This window comes from Dryas octopetala, chromosome 1, assembly GCF_963921425.1.
Source record: "Dryas octopetala chromosome 1, drDryOcto1.1, whole genome shotgun sequence".
Lineage (NCBI taxonomy): Eukaryota > Viridiplantae > Streptophyta > Magnoliopsida > Rosales > Rosaceae > Dryas > Dryas octopetala.
The window spans coordinates 24,457,054-24,474,700 of NC_141366.1; the positions used below are offsets into that span (position 1 = coordinate 24,457,054).

General features: G+C 36.2%; 1 protein-coding gene across 1 annotated transcript; it reads left to right on the forward strand.

The window, feature by feature from the left end:
- The first annotated feature begins 1,283 nt into the window (after nt 1–1,283).
- LOC147299339 (cysteine-rich receptor-like protein kinase 26) lies at nt 1,284–4,016 on the forward strand. The gene is made up of 7 exons (XM_086247146.1): nt 1,284–2,119; nt 2,245–2,373; nt 2,482–2,609; nt 2,693–2,903; nt 3,017–3,254; nt 3,406–3,556; nt 3,680–4,016. Exons 1-7 carry the CDS (start codon nt 1,303–1,305, stop codon nt 3,977–3,979), a joined length of 1,974 nt encoding a protein of 657 aa, XP_086103272.1. The 5' UTR covers nt 1,284–1,302; the 3' UTR covers nt 3,980–4,016.
- The last annotated feature ends 13,631 nt before the right edge of the window (nt 4,017–17,647 follow it).

Below are 17,647 nucleotides of genomic sequence, written 5' to 3' on the forward strand. Positions count from 1 at the left end.
TATGATATAATATGATAATAGTCTATAACTAATAACTATAGTCTATATAAATGTTTAGAGTATTGAAATGTATTATATAAAATATATTTTATATAAATAATAAAACATATTTAATACAAAGTAAAAACTCCAAACTCCAAACCCCAAAATACCCTAATGTCTAAATTACTAAAGTATTAATTTTTTTCTTTTCTCTTTCTTCCCCATTCTTTTTTGGCATAAATTCAATTTAGACACATAACTATATAAGCTATTTCAACGGGGTCCATGAACTTTAAAATATTTCAAATATACACTCGATCTATTATCTAAATTGAAAAATGAATTTCTGTCTATTGATTCGTTGAGAGATCAGTTAAATGACAGCTTGGCTTTTGCTGACCGGGATTACTTGGCGACGTGGCGCTATCTCAGCAAACATTTCCCGCCAAATGAGCAAGACATACAGCCACAACTAGAAATTGACATTTGCTCACTTCTAAAAGAAACAGACTTATATAGCCCTCATCTAATCCTCTGTCTCTGTGCGTGCGCACTGCCCAATGCCCAACTTTCCTCCCTATTCTTATCTTCCTCTTTATTTTCTCTGAAACCATTTCCTCTCTCATTCTCTCTCACTTTCTCTCCCTGCGCGACCTTGCCCAGCCAAGATTCACCGTCGCCGGCCACCTTCCAGCAATCCAAGGCCATTGGTCGACTCCCCAAGCCGGCGCCAACACAACCCAGCCGCCACCCAGCTCGGCCGGCCTCCCCACGCGACGGAATCACCGCTCTAAGCCGCGCCTTCCTCGCCGGATTTCTTCAAATTCCGGCCGTATTTTCTGTCGACCCAAGTATCAAAGTTTATCCTCTCTTCATTCTCCATCTAATTATATAAATGGATTGATTGTTGCTTAAAACTGAAAACCCTCTATCTCGCTGCCCTCTCGCCACCCATTCGTCGCGCCATGTCGGTCAAGGCCCATACTGAGCCGAGCCTACCGAAAAATGCCGATCCAACCGAATGCCAGTTTACCGGCATTCCGGTTCTGGTCTCGGTAACCAAAAGGGCCATCCGAGGGGGGTCCGGCCGGTTGCCGGTTTGGGGTTCTCGGTTCGGTAACCGGACCGAACCCACCCCTAGGTAGAGTGGAGGCATAGTCAAAGTGTTTTTCTTTATTATTATATTTTTTGTTTTCTAGTTTAGTGGGTCGTCCACTTGAAGACTTGATGGTGATTATCAAAGCGCAATACATGCTTGCTTGCTACTCCATTAAAGCTAGAATTGAAGACAAGTTGTTAATTTTGACTTGAGAAACGGAAATGGCTTCCTCAAGATCATTGCTTTTCTTCATTCTTCCTATTATCTTAAATCTTCTTGCTCCTCCCTCCACATCCCAAGATGATGGTATATGCACTGACACAGACTTCGGCAGGAGAGGTTCCAACATTGGTACCTACAATAATGGCAGCCTCTACCAACAAAACCTCAACACCCTCCTCTACTCCTTCTCCACCGATACCAAAATCAATTACGGCTTTTACAATTCTTCTCTGGGACAAAACCCCAACAATGTCAATGCAATTGCATTTTGCAGAGGAGACCTCCAGATGAACGCCTGTCATGCTTGTCTCAATGACTCTATTAACATTCTCTGGCAGAAATGTCCTAACCAGAAGGAAGCCATCATATGGGCCGAGCCTTGTATGGTCCGGTACTCGTACAACTCGATATTTGGTATCGAAAAAGAGGACCCAACTAAGTGTGTGCCTAACCCAAATAATGTAAGTAACGCAGAGCAGTTTCAGAATGTGCTTAACCCCTTGTTGGGTACTTTAAGTGACAGAGCTGCAGCAGGGGATTCTCTTAAGAAATATGCAGCGGGACATGCAACTGTCCCAGGAGGTGAAACAATATATGCACTTGCGCAGTGCACTCCTGATCTTGAGAAGCAAAATTGCAGTAATTGCCTTCAAAAGGCCATCTTAGAAGTTCCAGATTGTAGTGGTGGAAAGCAAGGAGGCAGAGTTCTTAAACCCAATTGTTATTTATGGTTTGAGGTCTTGCTTTTCTACAAGTCTACAGCCGATTTGCCAGTAGATATTTCACCTCCTCCAGCTCCAGCCCCATACAAAGAAGGTAAGGTTTTAGGTACCCCTGCATATGCTTAAACATAATGGATGGCTTACAATTAGTTAATATTTCTTGCTTAATTTCTTGTTTGACACAACCCTTAAGAAAAGTACCCTTCTGATTTTCTGCAGGAAACAAGAGTAGCACAAAAAGAACTATCATCATCATCGTTGTGGTTCTGATTACCTTCGTTGCTCTGCTTCTCGGTAGCATATGCATTTTGTTAAGAGTGAGGAGGAATCCAAGGGTGAAACTTGAAAGTAGGTTAAAACTCTGTTTTATTCTCACACTCTGATGTATAGAATGCATTATTTATCTCATTTGATATTTTTGAATATTTTCTAATTACTATATATGTTCCTTTTCAGATGATGATTCGGATGAAATTGGCATTGTGGAATCGTTGCAATATGAATTTGAAACTATAAGATCTGCAACGGATGACTTCTCTGATGCAAATAAGCTTGGGCAAGGTGGATTTGGAGCTGTTTATAAGGTAACAAAAGAGAACACTTCAACAAGAAAAAGATTACCAAAAAATTGTTTTCCTTAATTCATTTTTTCCTTATAAATTTTCAGGGTAGGCTATTTAACGGACAATATATAGCTGTGAAAAGGCTCTCTAAGAATTCTGAACAGGGTGATCGTGAATTTAAAAATGAGGTTATGTTACTTGCTCAACTTCAACACCGGAATTTAGTAAGACTCTTAGGTTTTTGCTTGAAATCGGAGGAAAGACTCCTCATTTACGAATATGTGCCTAAGACAAGTCTTAATTACTTCATTTTTGGTATGTCTACTCTGGTACAATTCATAGTTTTTTCTCATAGATTTTTATGTTGCACATAATTTTACTAGCAAAAAAAGAATCATCATATTCTATACTAACGAAATTATATTTAGATTCAATCAATCATAGAAATTTGGATTGGGAAACACGTTATAAAATCATAAGAGGCATTGCTCGAGGCCTTCTTTACCTTCACGAAGATTCCAGACTACGAATAATTCATCGAGATCTCAAGGCTAGCAACATTCTGTTAGATGAGGACATGAACCCCAAAATTGCGGATTTTGGCATGGCAAGGTTGTTTACCATGGATCAAACTCAGGGAGATACAAAGACAATTGTGGGGACCTAGTAAGTAAACATGACAATCTAAGTTCAATTTTTGTGCTTGCCTTACAATAGAATTCAGAGAAGTTTCATAAGAAAGACAACATGAAGTCCAATTAACCATTTGGTCTCATTTGGAAAACAAAAAACTTACATATTGAATTCAATCATGCAGTGGATATATGGCTCCAGAGTATGTATTGCATGGACGCTTTTCTGTCAAATCAGATGTCTTCAGTTTTGGCGTGTTAGTTCTTGAGATTGTTAGTGGTAAAAAGATTGGTAATTTCTGGAATGGTGAGAATGAAGAAGACCTTCTAAGCTATGTGAGTATGAAAATAATTAAGTTGGTACATTCTCCCCTTAGCCTGATCGAAAAAAAAAAAAAAAGAAGGGAAATTAAGTAGTATATATTATTTCTTTTTTAATATTTTCAAAAAAAATTATAGGCTTGGAGAAATTGGAGGGAGGATACAGTTTCAAATTTCATAGACCCCATGTTGACGACAGGTTCAGGAATTGAAAGGATGAGATGCATCCACATTGGTTTACTATGTGTCCAAGAAAATGTTGTTAGCAGACCAACCATGGCTTCACTTGTTTCTATGCTTAATAGCGAGTCTCTCACTCTCTCAGTACCCACACGACCTGCATTTTGTATGCAAACAGAGTCATCAGATAAATCCAAAAGCTCTGTTTATGTGACAAAAAATGAGCCTTCAAATATTACTGAACCTTATCCTCGCTAGTGGCTCAGTATGAACCATATAATATGTTATCAGATATTTAGGCTTTTTGTTTTTGGTTTGGTTTGTTTTTAGTAGAAAGCGGGTGAAATATTTGTCCTTACTATCATAGTTTCCCAAGTTGGGTGTTGTTATTGGAATGAGAATAAACATCATTTGATTAAGGCTAATTAAGTAAGCCAAAAGACTAATAGCATCTTGATGTGCAACCATGTTTAAAGATCTTGGAGCAGCATAGCAGCAAGTCACAGATTGGAAGCATTGCACCAATCTCCAAGCTTTGTGTTTAACGCTAAGGGATCTCGTTTCTTACATCTCTCCTCGAAGGCCTCCAACCTCAAAGCCAGCTTCATGTTTAATTTTCATGTTTCGGTGCTAACAGGTAAATTAAGTGGCAAGCCTAAAATATTTTTACACAATATATATATATCACCCATGCATATAATTCACATGGAGAAATGAAAGGGTGAGAAACTAGAGACCGATTAGAGAGAATTGAGCTAGGTACTATACAGAGCTGAGAAACTAGAGAGAGAGCTAAGAGAGCTGAGAATTAAAGAGACTGAAAGTAAAAAGGGAAACAAAAAGACATCAAAATCCTTCATCCAAAAGTTTTTATCTTTAATTAAAGAGTCCGTTAATTCCAAGGTTCTGACAATTAAAAGTTAACCAAAACACTCAAGCCCACAAATTTAACTTGTAAGTAACATTCAAGTCAACAAATTTAACTTCCAGGTAACATTCTAGAAAGCCCAACATCCATGTGCCACCAACAAGGACAAAACACCACATGCCAAAATAATTGTTCATATTTCAATTTACCAAAGGCAAAGACACTGCTACAGTAAACTGAAAATTTTAAAAAGTCAGAGCATCATCAACACAAAATCTGAAAAAATCGACTTAAGGTAACTCTAAACCTAGAATCATCTACTTCTAAATTTGCAAAAAACATGAAATTTATGGGTTTTCTATTCTAATCTTTTTCTGTTACTTTTACAGTAAACTGAAACTGCGAACTGAAATTGAAACTGTGAATTGAAACTACGCCAGACAACTGAAACTGCTATAAATTTAGTACTTTCCAACAAACCAAGCATCAATCCCTCTTCACCATAACTGCATCTAGCATACTTCATGCCTTCCATACCTAGAAAACCAGAACTTAAACAAAATAACTAGAAAAACAAAGCATACAAGTTAATTGAAACTGCACAACAAAAAAAACAAACATTGAAAAGCATAGAACAAATCTCAGTCAATTGATCGAAAAGCTTACAAGTCACCTACTGCTTGTGCTCCCTCTCCTCTTTTCCAGTTTCACCTTCTTTCAGTCCCGGACCTTACTAGAGTGAGGTAGAGACAATGAGAGAGAGCGAGAGAGGAGGAGAAGAAGAAAGGGAAGAGCAGATCGAGCACGCAGTGGTGCAAAATAGAGTTTGTTCGTCGTGGCTGGGCTGGGTTGGGGTTCGCTGTCGATGGTAGAGAGAGAGAGAGAGAGAGAGGAGGGCTAAGATGTTGTGGATTATGAGGTTCTCTGACTTCTTCTCCGCTGCAATGCTCATGACAAAATGAACAGCTAGCTAACGCATTTACCTAAGTGACTGAAGGTTACAAAAGTAACCTTATTGTTAAATTTTAAAAATAGGTGTAGTGTAGCTTAACTAGGATGCTTGTCATCCATCCTAGCTAGAGTAATAATTCTTAATTAAAATCAGAATCTTAAACTATTTGTTTTTTTTTTTTTTTGGGGAAATACTTAGGTCCACCCCAGGGTGCGCCTTCATATCCACCCCCACTGACATTGGCCAATCACATTCTTATACTTGTCTTTTTTATTTGAAAAAAAAAAGAGAGAATATGACTAATAATTAATAATTATGAGAGAGAAAACAATAGAGAAAAGACTTTACATTTCAATTTTCCCCGCCATAAATCCCCTTCTTTCCTGGACATCCGATTTCTATAGGCTTTCTTCTTCTTCTTTTTTTACCTTTTCTTTTTCTTCTTTCCTACACCTATGTTCTTTCCACTGCTGCCAGATAATAAAAAAAACGCTTCCATTTTTAAGCACTCATTCCCTCACTTTGAGAATCATACAGTAAAGAAAAAATGAGCTATTCTTTTTCTTTATTTTCTGCAACCAAACACCAAAAGAAGAAAAGAAGGGAAGAAATATTGGAAAGAAGAAGGGTATAAACACAGAACAGCGTGGAAAATTAATCTCCGCGATCTCTTTTTTAGATCCCACCCCCTTCTTTCCCCATAGATCTCTCGTAAGATACCCTTTTTCAACAAGAGAGAGAGAAGATGGAGAGATGAAAGGTTTGATAAAGGCTAAAACTTACCTATTCCTTATTGTATACAACATGTGAGACACACACATAGTCATGTGACTATCACATGACCATATTTGTGTCTCACATGTTGTATACAATAAGAGATAGGTAAGTTCCTCTTAAAATTAAAAGTCAGATTGAACGCAACTTTTAATTGAGGGCAAATTAGTCAGATTCTTATTTTTTAAAAAATTTATAGCTATAAGGTTATATAACTTATAATTGGCTAACCCTTATTGGGTGAACATGAAGGTGCACCCTTCAGGTTGGACCTAAGTAATTCCCTTTTTTTTTTTTTTTTTTTTTTTCTGTGTAATAATTGATGGGTTATTGGGATTTTGTTTGTTTTCTTGACTTTTGTTTATGGTGGCCTTAAATAATTATATTTTTCTGTGTATATACGATTAACGGGTGATTGAGCTTTCTATCTACGGAAACCTCAAACAACAATGTGCATGGCCTAAAAAATTAGTGGGCTATTGTGATGTATGGAAGACTTTTTTAGTGTATAGAATTCCTAGTCCTACGATAACATGTAAATACATACTGCTGTAATACATATCACAATGAGGAAGACTACGTTGGTAAAACACCAGTTGACATAGAACTCTTATCAAGTAGATGACTATTTGATGTAGGACTCTTATTAATTAGATTCATCTACAGTCCTAATAGAACCGACAACCTTCGATCTACGAGATCAGACATCCGAATTAACTATATTCATTTTTATTGCCCTGCTTCAAATATTATCTTTGCAAAAAATTCAATCAATCAGAAGTCCTTTCATAATTTGATTACAATAACAATCATTTCAATATATGCTTATATCGAAAATATTGTGTTCGTTTATTTATTTGATCATAATTAGATAACTAAAATGGTTTCCAATTTGGTCGATCTTTTTGCAATGATCATAGTTGAAAGAGGTCTAAAAAATAGACGATTCAAATTATAAGATAATATTGTGTGGTGGACCCAAAGTAGTGAGTAGCTTCATATTATTTTACTAACTAGTTGTTATTATAATCAAATGACTAAATAACTTTCGATTTTAGAGATTTTTTACAGGGATGATCTTTGAAGTAGGACCTAAAAAATAAATTGTTCGGATTTTGAGATTACATTATGTAGTGGGCCCAACAGGGTGGTTAGCTTTATATTAACTTACTAACCAGTTAGTTTTAGAGCATTCTTATATATATATATTATAGGGAGGCAATTTTCGCACTCCACTTTTCTCTATTTGCACTTTTTTTATTTATTTTTAAATGTTTTATCATATCTTATTACTTATATTTCCAAATCTACCCTTGTACCTTTTAACTTGCAAAATGATTTTTTTTTTTCATTTTTATTGAAGATGTTCATGTAGCTTGTTATTAGAAAATGGTCTTTTTGGTCATATATATATATATATATATATATATAGGAGTGCTCTAAAGTTAACTAGTTATTAAGTTAATACGAAACTAACCATGCTTTTGGGCCCAACACATATAATCTCATAATCTGAACCATTTATTTTTTAAATCATACTTCAAAGATCATCATTGTAAAAAATTAACTACATTAGAAATCATGTAGTCATCTAATTGTAATCAAATAAATAGACGGTCACTGTTTTCAATAAAAGCATATACATAATTGTTATCATAATCAAATGGCTAAATGACTTTCGATTTTGGAGATTTTTATAGAGATTATCTTTGAAATATGGCCTAAAAAATGAATTGTTCAGATTTTGAGATTACATTGTGCAGTGGGCCCAATATGGTGGTTAGCTTTATATTAACTTGCTAACCAGTTAGTTTTAGAGCATTATATATATATATATATATATATATCCTTATAAAAATGGTCTTTCCTAGTAAGCTCTTTAAATATGAATATAGACCTTCATGTGGCTTATTATTTTCATTGAAGGCATAAAAATGGTCTTTCCTAGCAAAGTTCTCTTTTAACAAGTAGCCCTCTACACTTCTCTCTATGTGTGTTTTTTTTTTTGTTTTTTTTCTATGAACAATAGAAAACTCTTTGAATTATACAACTTTTGTACTCCCTCTCGACCTTTGCCTTTAATTGGTGAATTTTTGTGTCCTCAATATTTTTTCATTAGGAGACTACTGTACTTTAAAAAAAAATAAAAAAAATTAATGTACTCCTTCACTTATATTGTATCATTTGTGCATTCTTTATTAGAATAATAAAATATACTACAAATTGAGTTCTTTAAAGTTAATATATATGAACATTGCATTCTAGTAACAAGCTACATGAACGTCTTCAATGAAAATTAAAAAATATATATTTTGCAAGTCAAAAGCTATAAGGGTAGATTTGAAAATATAAGTAATAAAATATAATAAAACATTTTAAAAAAAATAAAAGGAGTGCAAATGGAGAAAAGTGAAGTGCGCAAATCGCCTCCCATATTATATATCAATTATTACTACTAGCCTCTTGGCGCCACAATATTCAAGATGTATATTGCTTTTCTACCTAAAGAAACTTAGAGCTTGTTTGACAGTACTTTTAGAAGCCTTAAAGCGCTTTTAAATAGTTAAAAGTGTTTTTGTTTGTGTTTGGCAAAAAAAATTAAAAGCGTTTTTGGGTTATAAAAACACTTGGAAGCGCTTCCTGAAGAAGCACATGGTAGGTGGACCATATGCTTCTTCAGGAAGCGCTTCCAAGTACATTCACAAGCACTTAGAATTTTTTTAAAAAAATTTATGTTTTTCTAATAAAAGCGCTTCTATTGAAACCGCTACTGAATAAAATTAAGCGTTTCCTACAGAAACACTCTCAAATAGACATGAATTACCCTAAACAAATAGTTGTGCTCAATTAAAACACACAATATATATACTTATAGTAATTAATTAGATTTTTTTTTAATTACAAGATTTTGTTTTAATCAAATTTTTTTGGAAGAGTTTTTCAACCAAAGTTGTTTTTGGTTACTTCACATTAATAGCCACTCTTATATAGAAAAAAAAAAATATTGTACATTAAGCTAGCTTTTCAATACCATTATAATTTGTTCAAACTAAAAAATTAGAAACAAAATTGATATATTTAATAAAGTATGTGGATCAAAGTGTACACGCCAATAATAATACTATATATATATATATATCTTAAATCATAATCAATATATATACCACTCTTTGTTTAAATGAAAATATATTTTAATAATTTTAGAAGTTAGATTAAAAAGTAAGATAAAATACATAAATTTGAAATTCTTTGACAATTTAAGTGTGTCAAAGGGTACTTCCTTAAAAATCTTATAATATATATAACCTATAAATTGGTTAACAGTTTAAAAAAAAGTGTAAAATTAATAATGGAAGAAAATCATTTGAGAGACGTCTATATGATGTTAATATTGGGATGGATGGTACTTGTCCAAGTTATAGTGCAAGCTGAAGATGTTCCCTCTCCTTCTCTTTCTCCTTCCTATTCCTCTAATCTTCTTCCTCCCTCTTTAGTTGATGAATATATATATAATTATTTTCTTAGAAAGTATGGTCCTAAATATATTGAATGTGTGCCTGAAAGTTCTTGGACATGCTTACATTATTATTTACGAGAAGACTTTTGGACATGCGTGGAATTTCATGTAAAAGTTTGTCTTAAAAAACGTGGAATTCTCGAAAACTAGTGTACTTTTGGAAGTGTGAAATTTATATCAACAATTTAAATATGGTATGAACAATCTTACTCTACTCTCTCTCTCTCTCGATCTCTCTCTCACACACACACACACACACTTGCTCTCGATCCCTTTGTACCCCCACTTATGGGTTGCAGATTAGAGAATGAGAGAGAGAGAGAGAGAGAGAGAGAGAGAGAGAGAGAGATCGGGGGCTGGTCGGGACGAGGGAAAAAAGTGTGGTCGGGTCGAGGGGGAAGGAGGTGGTCGATTGTGTTGTTTTTTTTCTTTAAAAAAAATCTTATTTAACCTTAAAAAGTGGGTCATGTGCTTGACACATGTTATGTAACAGATTTGATGAAATTGACTAATATGATACACAGAGAAAAGTTCAATGACTATAGAATTTGAAAAACAAGTTTGTGGACCAAAGTGATCCGGGAAATGAAGTTTGAGGATGCCATATTTTTCTCTTATTATTACTATTATTATTGTTATAATTAATAATTAGTATATACACATATATAATATGCATAAGTAGATGTTTAATAAAACCTACTCATGTTCCTTGTATAATTTTTAATTGCACATCTAGCATATAGATAAAAAAATTAGAAGAAAAACACTTTAACCCAAACTTATTGTTAATATGTAGAATTTCCTTACTAATTTGACCACTTTAAACAACCATTTGATTGTAGCATAATATTAAATATATAATTCACTGAAATACCGGTAACTTACATAAATATCAAAAATGAAATCTCGGTAAATTAGCAAAAACATCGCATATTTTGCTCAAAAAAAAAAAAAAAGTTTTATTTCCTTTTAGCTCCCATGCAGTGGCTTAAAACTAAATTTTTTTTTTGACGTCATGTGTAACTCACACACACTTTTATTTTTTTCCTGACTCCATATGTAACTCTTATAAATTAATACTATAAAATGTCATAGAGTTACACTTTATAATTTTATATTGAATGGTGTAGTAATGTTTTAGGGTTTAGGGCTTACAACTTCAGATTTATGGATTTAGGGCTTTAACAATAAATTCTAGAGACTAAACCATAATCCATAAACTCTAAAAAATTTGATTACAAGACTCAGTTCTTTGTTGTATAATTGTCAGGTTGTTAACCTTTCTGTGTAATATATTTAGGTCAGATTTGATTAGAGGGAAAAACCTTAATTGTAACCTTCGTGAGCTGTTAATGTGTGAAATGTATATTGTGATGTCAAAATTAAATTCATGTATGTGTTTGTGTGTACGATTCGGTTTTACTCGATCAAACAATATATTTTCATAGCTTACCAAGTTTCTCATGTGACTCGGTACACTATCAACGGTGTAGGAGGTCATTTTCACTACAAGAAAAACATATTTGGGCGACGAAACTTTGGGAGACGAACAAGAAAATTTGTCGCCTAATCTCATACAGGTTTGGGCGACGAACACTTCTATCGCCCAAAGTGATTTTGGGTGACAGATACGATGTTCCTCGCCTAAAGGTACTTTGGACAATGACATGTTTCGTCGCCCAAAGTCACTTTGGGCGAGGAATTTTTGTGTTCGTCGCCCAAACTGACTTTGGGCGAGGAAAATGCATATTCGTCGCCCAATGTATGGGCGAGGAACATGCATATTCCTCGCCCAAAGTCTCATTGCCTTTTTTTTTTTTGTACAATTATATGTTGGTTATTTATACAATGCGATTGTGTTTCCAACGATCTGAACCGTTCAATTTTTAATTCCTCACTCAAAGATCATCATTGCAAAAAATTAGCTCAATCGGAGATGTAAAAGTTACGTAACGGTGCTCGAATTTATGAACGATCGTGAATTTTCTAATACTTTCGAGTAGATGAATTTCGATTTGGCCGATTTTTTGTAGGGATGATTTTTGAGTATAAACGATTAAAATGAACGGCTCCGATCGTTGAAATCACATTGTAGTCTTCACAATTGTTTAATTAATCGACAAAATTTCAACGAAAAAGCTATAGAATTATACTCTTCAAGTGTATTTGTGTAACGCCCCAAACCTCGAGCCCATGAAAATACTGAACATCAAACTGTTAAATCTGTTTTATCTTACTTTTGAGCCATACACAACAACATAAGTAAATATAATTCTGTCAAAAACATTTTAAACAAACCACTGAGTAAAAACAATTAAATAAATCTCTCTAGGTTCCACTGCCTCGTCTTCTCCCCACTGCTTCCTCAGCCTGCTTAACCTGCAAAACACAAATCTTACACCACCTCCATGGTGTACCGGGTTATACAACAAACCCGGTAAGCTCACTAGAGCTCGTATGAGTGAAATGACATAATAATAATTGTCCTCAATTATTTTCTCAATCCCCAAACTCAAAAATAATCCACAAAATATCCGCAATAAATCCAAGGCGTAACTAATTAATCCTCATAAGTCCACAATTTTTCAGTCACCTAATATTCCATCAATAATAATAATTATACTCTGACAAATCAATTGCCTAATCATCAACCATTAACCTCAACCTCAATCATTCACATCCTAATTAATATCCTCAATGCATAGACACCATCATTTCCGTCCTCACGATTCAAGCCTAGATTTTACTAAGTCCTAGCAAACAAATGCAATGCAAGCAACCCAACAACCATCTATCTAATTTCACACACTTCGTTTCTTGGAAAATCCTCCAGCTTTATAACTACTTTCAAAAATCTCCTTTCAAAACCATTTTTAAATCCCCTTAACCGTAAATCAAGCTCTGAACTGAATTTATCCTTGGAAACTGATATCTCGAAACACTTATTCTTAAAACTCACATCATTCTCGTACCTGTACTGTAGACAATGTCCTGGCCACAATCCCGCGCTCGGGCAGGCTCAAATCCTGGCCACAATCTCGTACGGAAGGGTCCCTCCATACGAGCAGGCTCGTATCCTGGCCACAATCTCGTACGGATGGTCACTCCATACGAGCAGGCTCACATCCTGGCCACAATCTCGTACGGAGGGGTCTCTTCGCACGAGCAGGCACGTATCCTGGCCACAATCTCGTACGGAGAGGTCGCTTCGCACGAGCAGGCTCGTATCTTGGCCACAATCTCGTACGGAGGGGTCGCTCCGCACGAGCAGGCTCGTATCCTGGCCACAATCCCATGCATTTTACACAGGCAGGCTCGACCGGTCAACACGTGCATTTACACAGCAGTCTTTAAATATTCTTTTCTAAATTCTCCTTATCAAACCCACTCATCAAAAGGAGGTGTCTCTCCTCAAATCACAACGTCTTAATCATCATTGTATAAAAAATCAATCATAAACAAAATCCATTCACTGTTTACTCCGATCTACACCGAAACCTTTCCGAGATTGATTTCTACTCACGACCCTTCACTTGTTTGTCACTCAAATCATACCAATACTTCCTCAATACTCAATTCGATCAAATCGGTATAATAATCGCCTAATCATCATTTATTTACTTCGACAATAAACATTTCTTTCTTAATTCAGCAATTATCCTCAGGACAAACTCTAAAATTCCAAATTAATTCCTTAACCTCAGATCCTCATCAATTCATTCTCATGATCCAAATCCTACCCTTAGTCTTCCTAACATAAAGAAACAAACACACAAAACAGACCATTCAATAACAGTACTCTATATTAAAATCCGATAAGCATCATTCACAGTTCCACTACATAAAAGACCGAAATACCCTTCACAGTGCCATTGCTCGGATACCAAATCCGGCAGCATAACGGCATCAAGAATGATATTTTCCGAATCCGTATACCTGTTAAGACTAGACAACCAATATTTAAATATTCAGGTTTCACAATTTGGCCGTTCAATTACCGAAATGGGCGGTAACCACCACGCACGGTGGCTACCCAGCCCCAAATTACATACAATACTCACCTACACGTAGACAAACCCTAGGGTTGGCCTCTAAGAGTCCTGGGGAGGCTGATTAACAAGAAAAACCACCCAACTCACCGCCACAAGTGGCGGAGCCGTCGGTGGCAGCGGCGGCACAAACCTAGAAATATCCAAATTCAACTCCAAACAATCCTAATCATATAATAGAACCTTCAATTGCACATAAACATCACAAATTTGAGTCCGATTTCAAGATATTCAAAATAGACATAAACCCAAAAATCGAATTTCTAAAATCTCAAAATTGAACATCAACACCTTAGGGGAAAGATTACCCGTACCTAGAGGATCGATTTTGTCAACTGGACCGACGGCCAAAAGTAGCCGAAAATGCCGGAATCGACGGCGGAAGCCGGCGGCTGGCTTGGCTTCCCGAGCTCATTGCTCCGTCGTGGAGCCTCGTATGGACGAACGAAAACCATGGTTGAACTCACCATGACGAGGGCAACAAAGCCCAGTACGTCCGATGTCGCGTCTTGGCCGGAAAAATCAACTCGACGGCGGTGGCTCTGTTTTCTGTTTTACGTTGTTGCGGCGTCGAGAGGTGACGGCGGGGTACGAGACCGGGCTGGGGAGGACGGCGACGACGAGACGAGTCTGCCGGTACCCGTCGCTGGTCGTGGCGTGGCCGGAAAAGCGAGATCGCCGGAGGAGACCGTCGGTATGTTCTGCGTCGATTCGTCGCGGTGGTGGCTCCGGTGGGTGATCTGCGGCCATGGGAAGGAAGAGGGGAGGACAGCGAGCACGGTGGACCAAACACCCAGCCCAGCCGCCGCCGAACGCGCCGGCGACAGGGGCGGCGAGGGTGAGGGGCGAGAGAGACGCGGGGGAGAGAGAGAAAGAGTGTGAGAGAGTGTCCAGAAATTTCTGGATTTTTGGGTATTTAAAACCCACTCCTACAAAATTACAAAATTGCCCTTCCCTTCAAATGCTCGTATCTCTCAAACTATAACTCTGTTTTATACGTGCTTCGTGTCTACGAACTCGTAGACTCAAGATCCATCAAACGGACCCAAGGTCAAAGACGAAAGGCCATTAGTTTTAAAAGTCAACTTTGGGTCGGGTCGTTACAATTTGTATGTAGAAGATCACTTTTCTATTGTGTTTTTAACGATCCGAACCGATCATTTCTTAGTGCCCCACTCAAAGATCATCCATCCAAAAAATTATCTCAATCGGAGATGTAGAAGTTAGGTTTGGCGTTTAGGGTGTATGAACGATCGTGATTCTTATAATAATAATCGACGGGTAGATGAACTCCGATTGAGCCGATTTTTTGTAAGGATGATCTTTGTGTATGAACATAGATGATGAATAGCTCTGATCGTGGTAATCATGTTGTGGTCATCACAATTATTGAAGCTACAAGGTTTCAACGAAAGAGTTAATAGAATTTTATTCTTCAAGTGTAATAACCGTTCATTTATATGTAGAACCTCATATCTTGATCATGTTTTCAATTATTCGAACCGTTCATTTATTAGTTTCTCACTCAAAGATTATTCCTGCAGAAAATTAGGTCAATTGGAGATGTAGAAGTTTGGTATTGGAGCTCGAACGTATGAACGATCGTTTTGTAATAATGGTTCGGGCGAGGAACTTAAAATTTCGTCACCCAAAGTCACTTTGGGCGACGAATATCAAGTTTCCTCACCCAAGGTCACTTTGGGCGACGAAATTTTAAGTTCATCGCCCAAAGTTCCAATACTTTTTTGTTTATAGTTTTATGTATGTAATAGCATACGATATGATCGTATTTCCAAAGATTTGAACCGTTCATTTTTTAATTCCCCACTCAAGGATCATCTCAGCAAAAAATTAGCTCAATCGGAGATGTAGAAGTTAGGTAATGGTGCTTGAACTTATTAACGATCGTGAATTTTCTAATACTAAACGAAGGAGAGATGAATTCCGATTTGACCGATTTTTTGCAGGGATGATCTTCCAGTATAAACGAATAAAATGAACAGCTTCGATCGTTGAAATCACATTGTAGTCTTCAAAAATTGTTGAATCGACAAAGTTTCAACGAAAAAGTTAAAACGAAAAAGTTAATAGAATTATACTCTTCAAGTGTATTTATATGTAGAAGCTCAAATTTCTATCATGTTTTTAACGATCCGAACCGATCATTGGCTAGTCCTCCACTCAAAGATCATCCATACAAAAAATTATCTCAATCGGAAAAGTAGACGTTAGGTTTAACATTTAGGGTGTATGAACGATCATGGTTTTTATAATGATAATTGAACGGCTAGATGAACTCTGATTGAGCCGATTTTTTGTAGGGATGATCTTTGAATATAAACATAGATGATGAACGACTGTGATTGTTGTAATCACGTTGTGGTCTTCACAATTATTGAATCGACAAGATTTGAACGAAATAGTTAATAGAATTTTATTCTTTAAGTGTAAAATCCATTCATTTATATGTAGAACCTTATATCTCGATCGTATTTTCAACAATTCGAACCGTTCATTTATTAGTTTCCCACTCAAAGATCATTCCTCCAAAAAATTAGGTCAATTGGAGATGTAGAAGTTTGGTATCGGAGCTCGAACGTATGAAAGACCGTGGTTCATACAAAATTGTGTTTAGGCGACAGAATATAGCTTTGGACGACGAGTATTCCGTCGCCTAAAGTCTAAAATTTTGGCGGGATCGACGAACAGGATTCCGTTGCCCAAATCACCTTTGGGCGACGAAATCATGAATTCATCGCCTAAAGGTGCTTTGGGCGACGAAATCTTGTTCGTCGCCCAAAGTCTTTTAATTTTTATACCCAACAATCTGGGTTTCTCTGGCACTCATCTCTCTCAACTCTCGCTCCTCCTCCCTCCTCCCTCCTGCTCCCTTCTCCCTCCTCCTTCCTCCCTCCTGCTCCCTTCTCCCTCATCCCGAAAACTCACCCCATCCACTTCCCTCCTCCTTGCTTCCTCATCTCGAAAACCCACCCGCCCCACACCGAAAGCCCACCCCCCCACCCTCCCAGCTCACCGAAACCCCTCCTCCACGAGAAAATTTTTTCTTTCAATTTATGTTATTTTAATTATTGATTGTTATTATTATTTTTTTAATATTGTGGATTTTGCATTTGTATGATTGTTAAGTTTGCACTTGTTGTGAATTTGCAAGATTGTGAATTTTGCATAAATTTGTTGTGGAATTTCTGATTTTTTATCGTAATTAATTTATGTTTTGGATTTTTTTAATTTGATGGTTTGGTTGTGAAATCTGAATTTAGATTGAATTTGGGCTAATATTTGGCAATGATTTATTTTTTTGGTGAAGGAAGGATAGTGATGCATTTTCGGTGAAGGATAGTTGCATTTTTATGCATTTTTGGTGAGGTATGTGTTTAATCGATCTCTTAGTTAAGTTTTTGTATGATTTAATATTTAATGTTTCATATATAGTTGTATTGAACTTTGAATTAGTTTGTATGTTAAAATTGATTAGTTAGTTTGTATGTTTTTAAATGTTAAAATTTAAAGTTTGTTTGTATGCTTATATGTATATTGTTAAATTAATTATAGTTTAGTTTGTATGTTACATTTAATTTGGTTGTAATTGCAAAATTCCCGATGACGTAGTCCAGCATTCTTCGAGTACTGGGTTAGGTCATGTGGCACGAAGCGTCTGTGCGAAGTTATCAGTCAATAACTTTGTACATTCAACTAGTCGTGCGAAGTTATATTAGTGGATAACTTTGTACATTCAACTTAAATT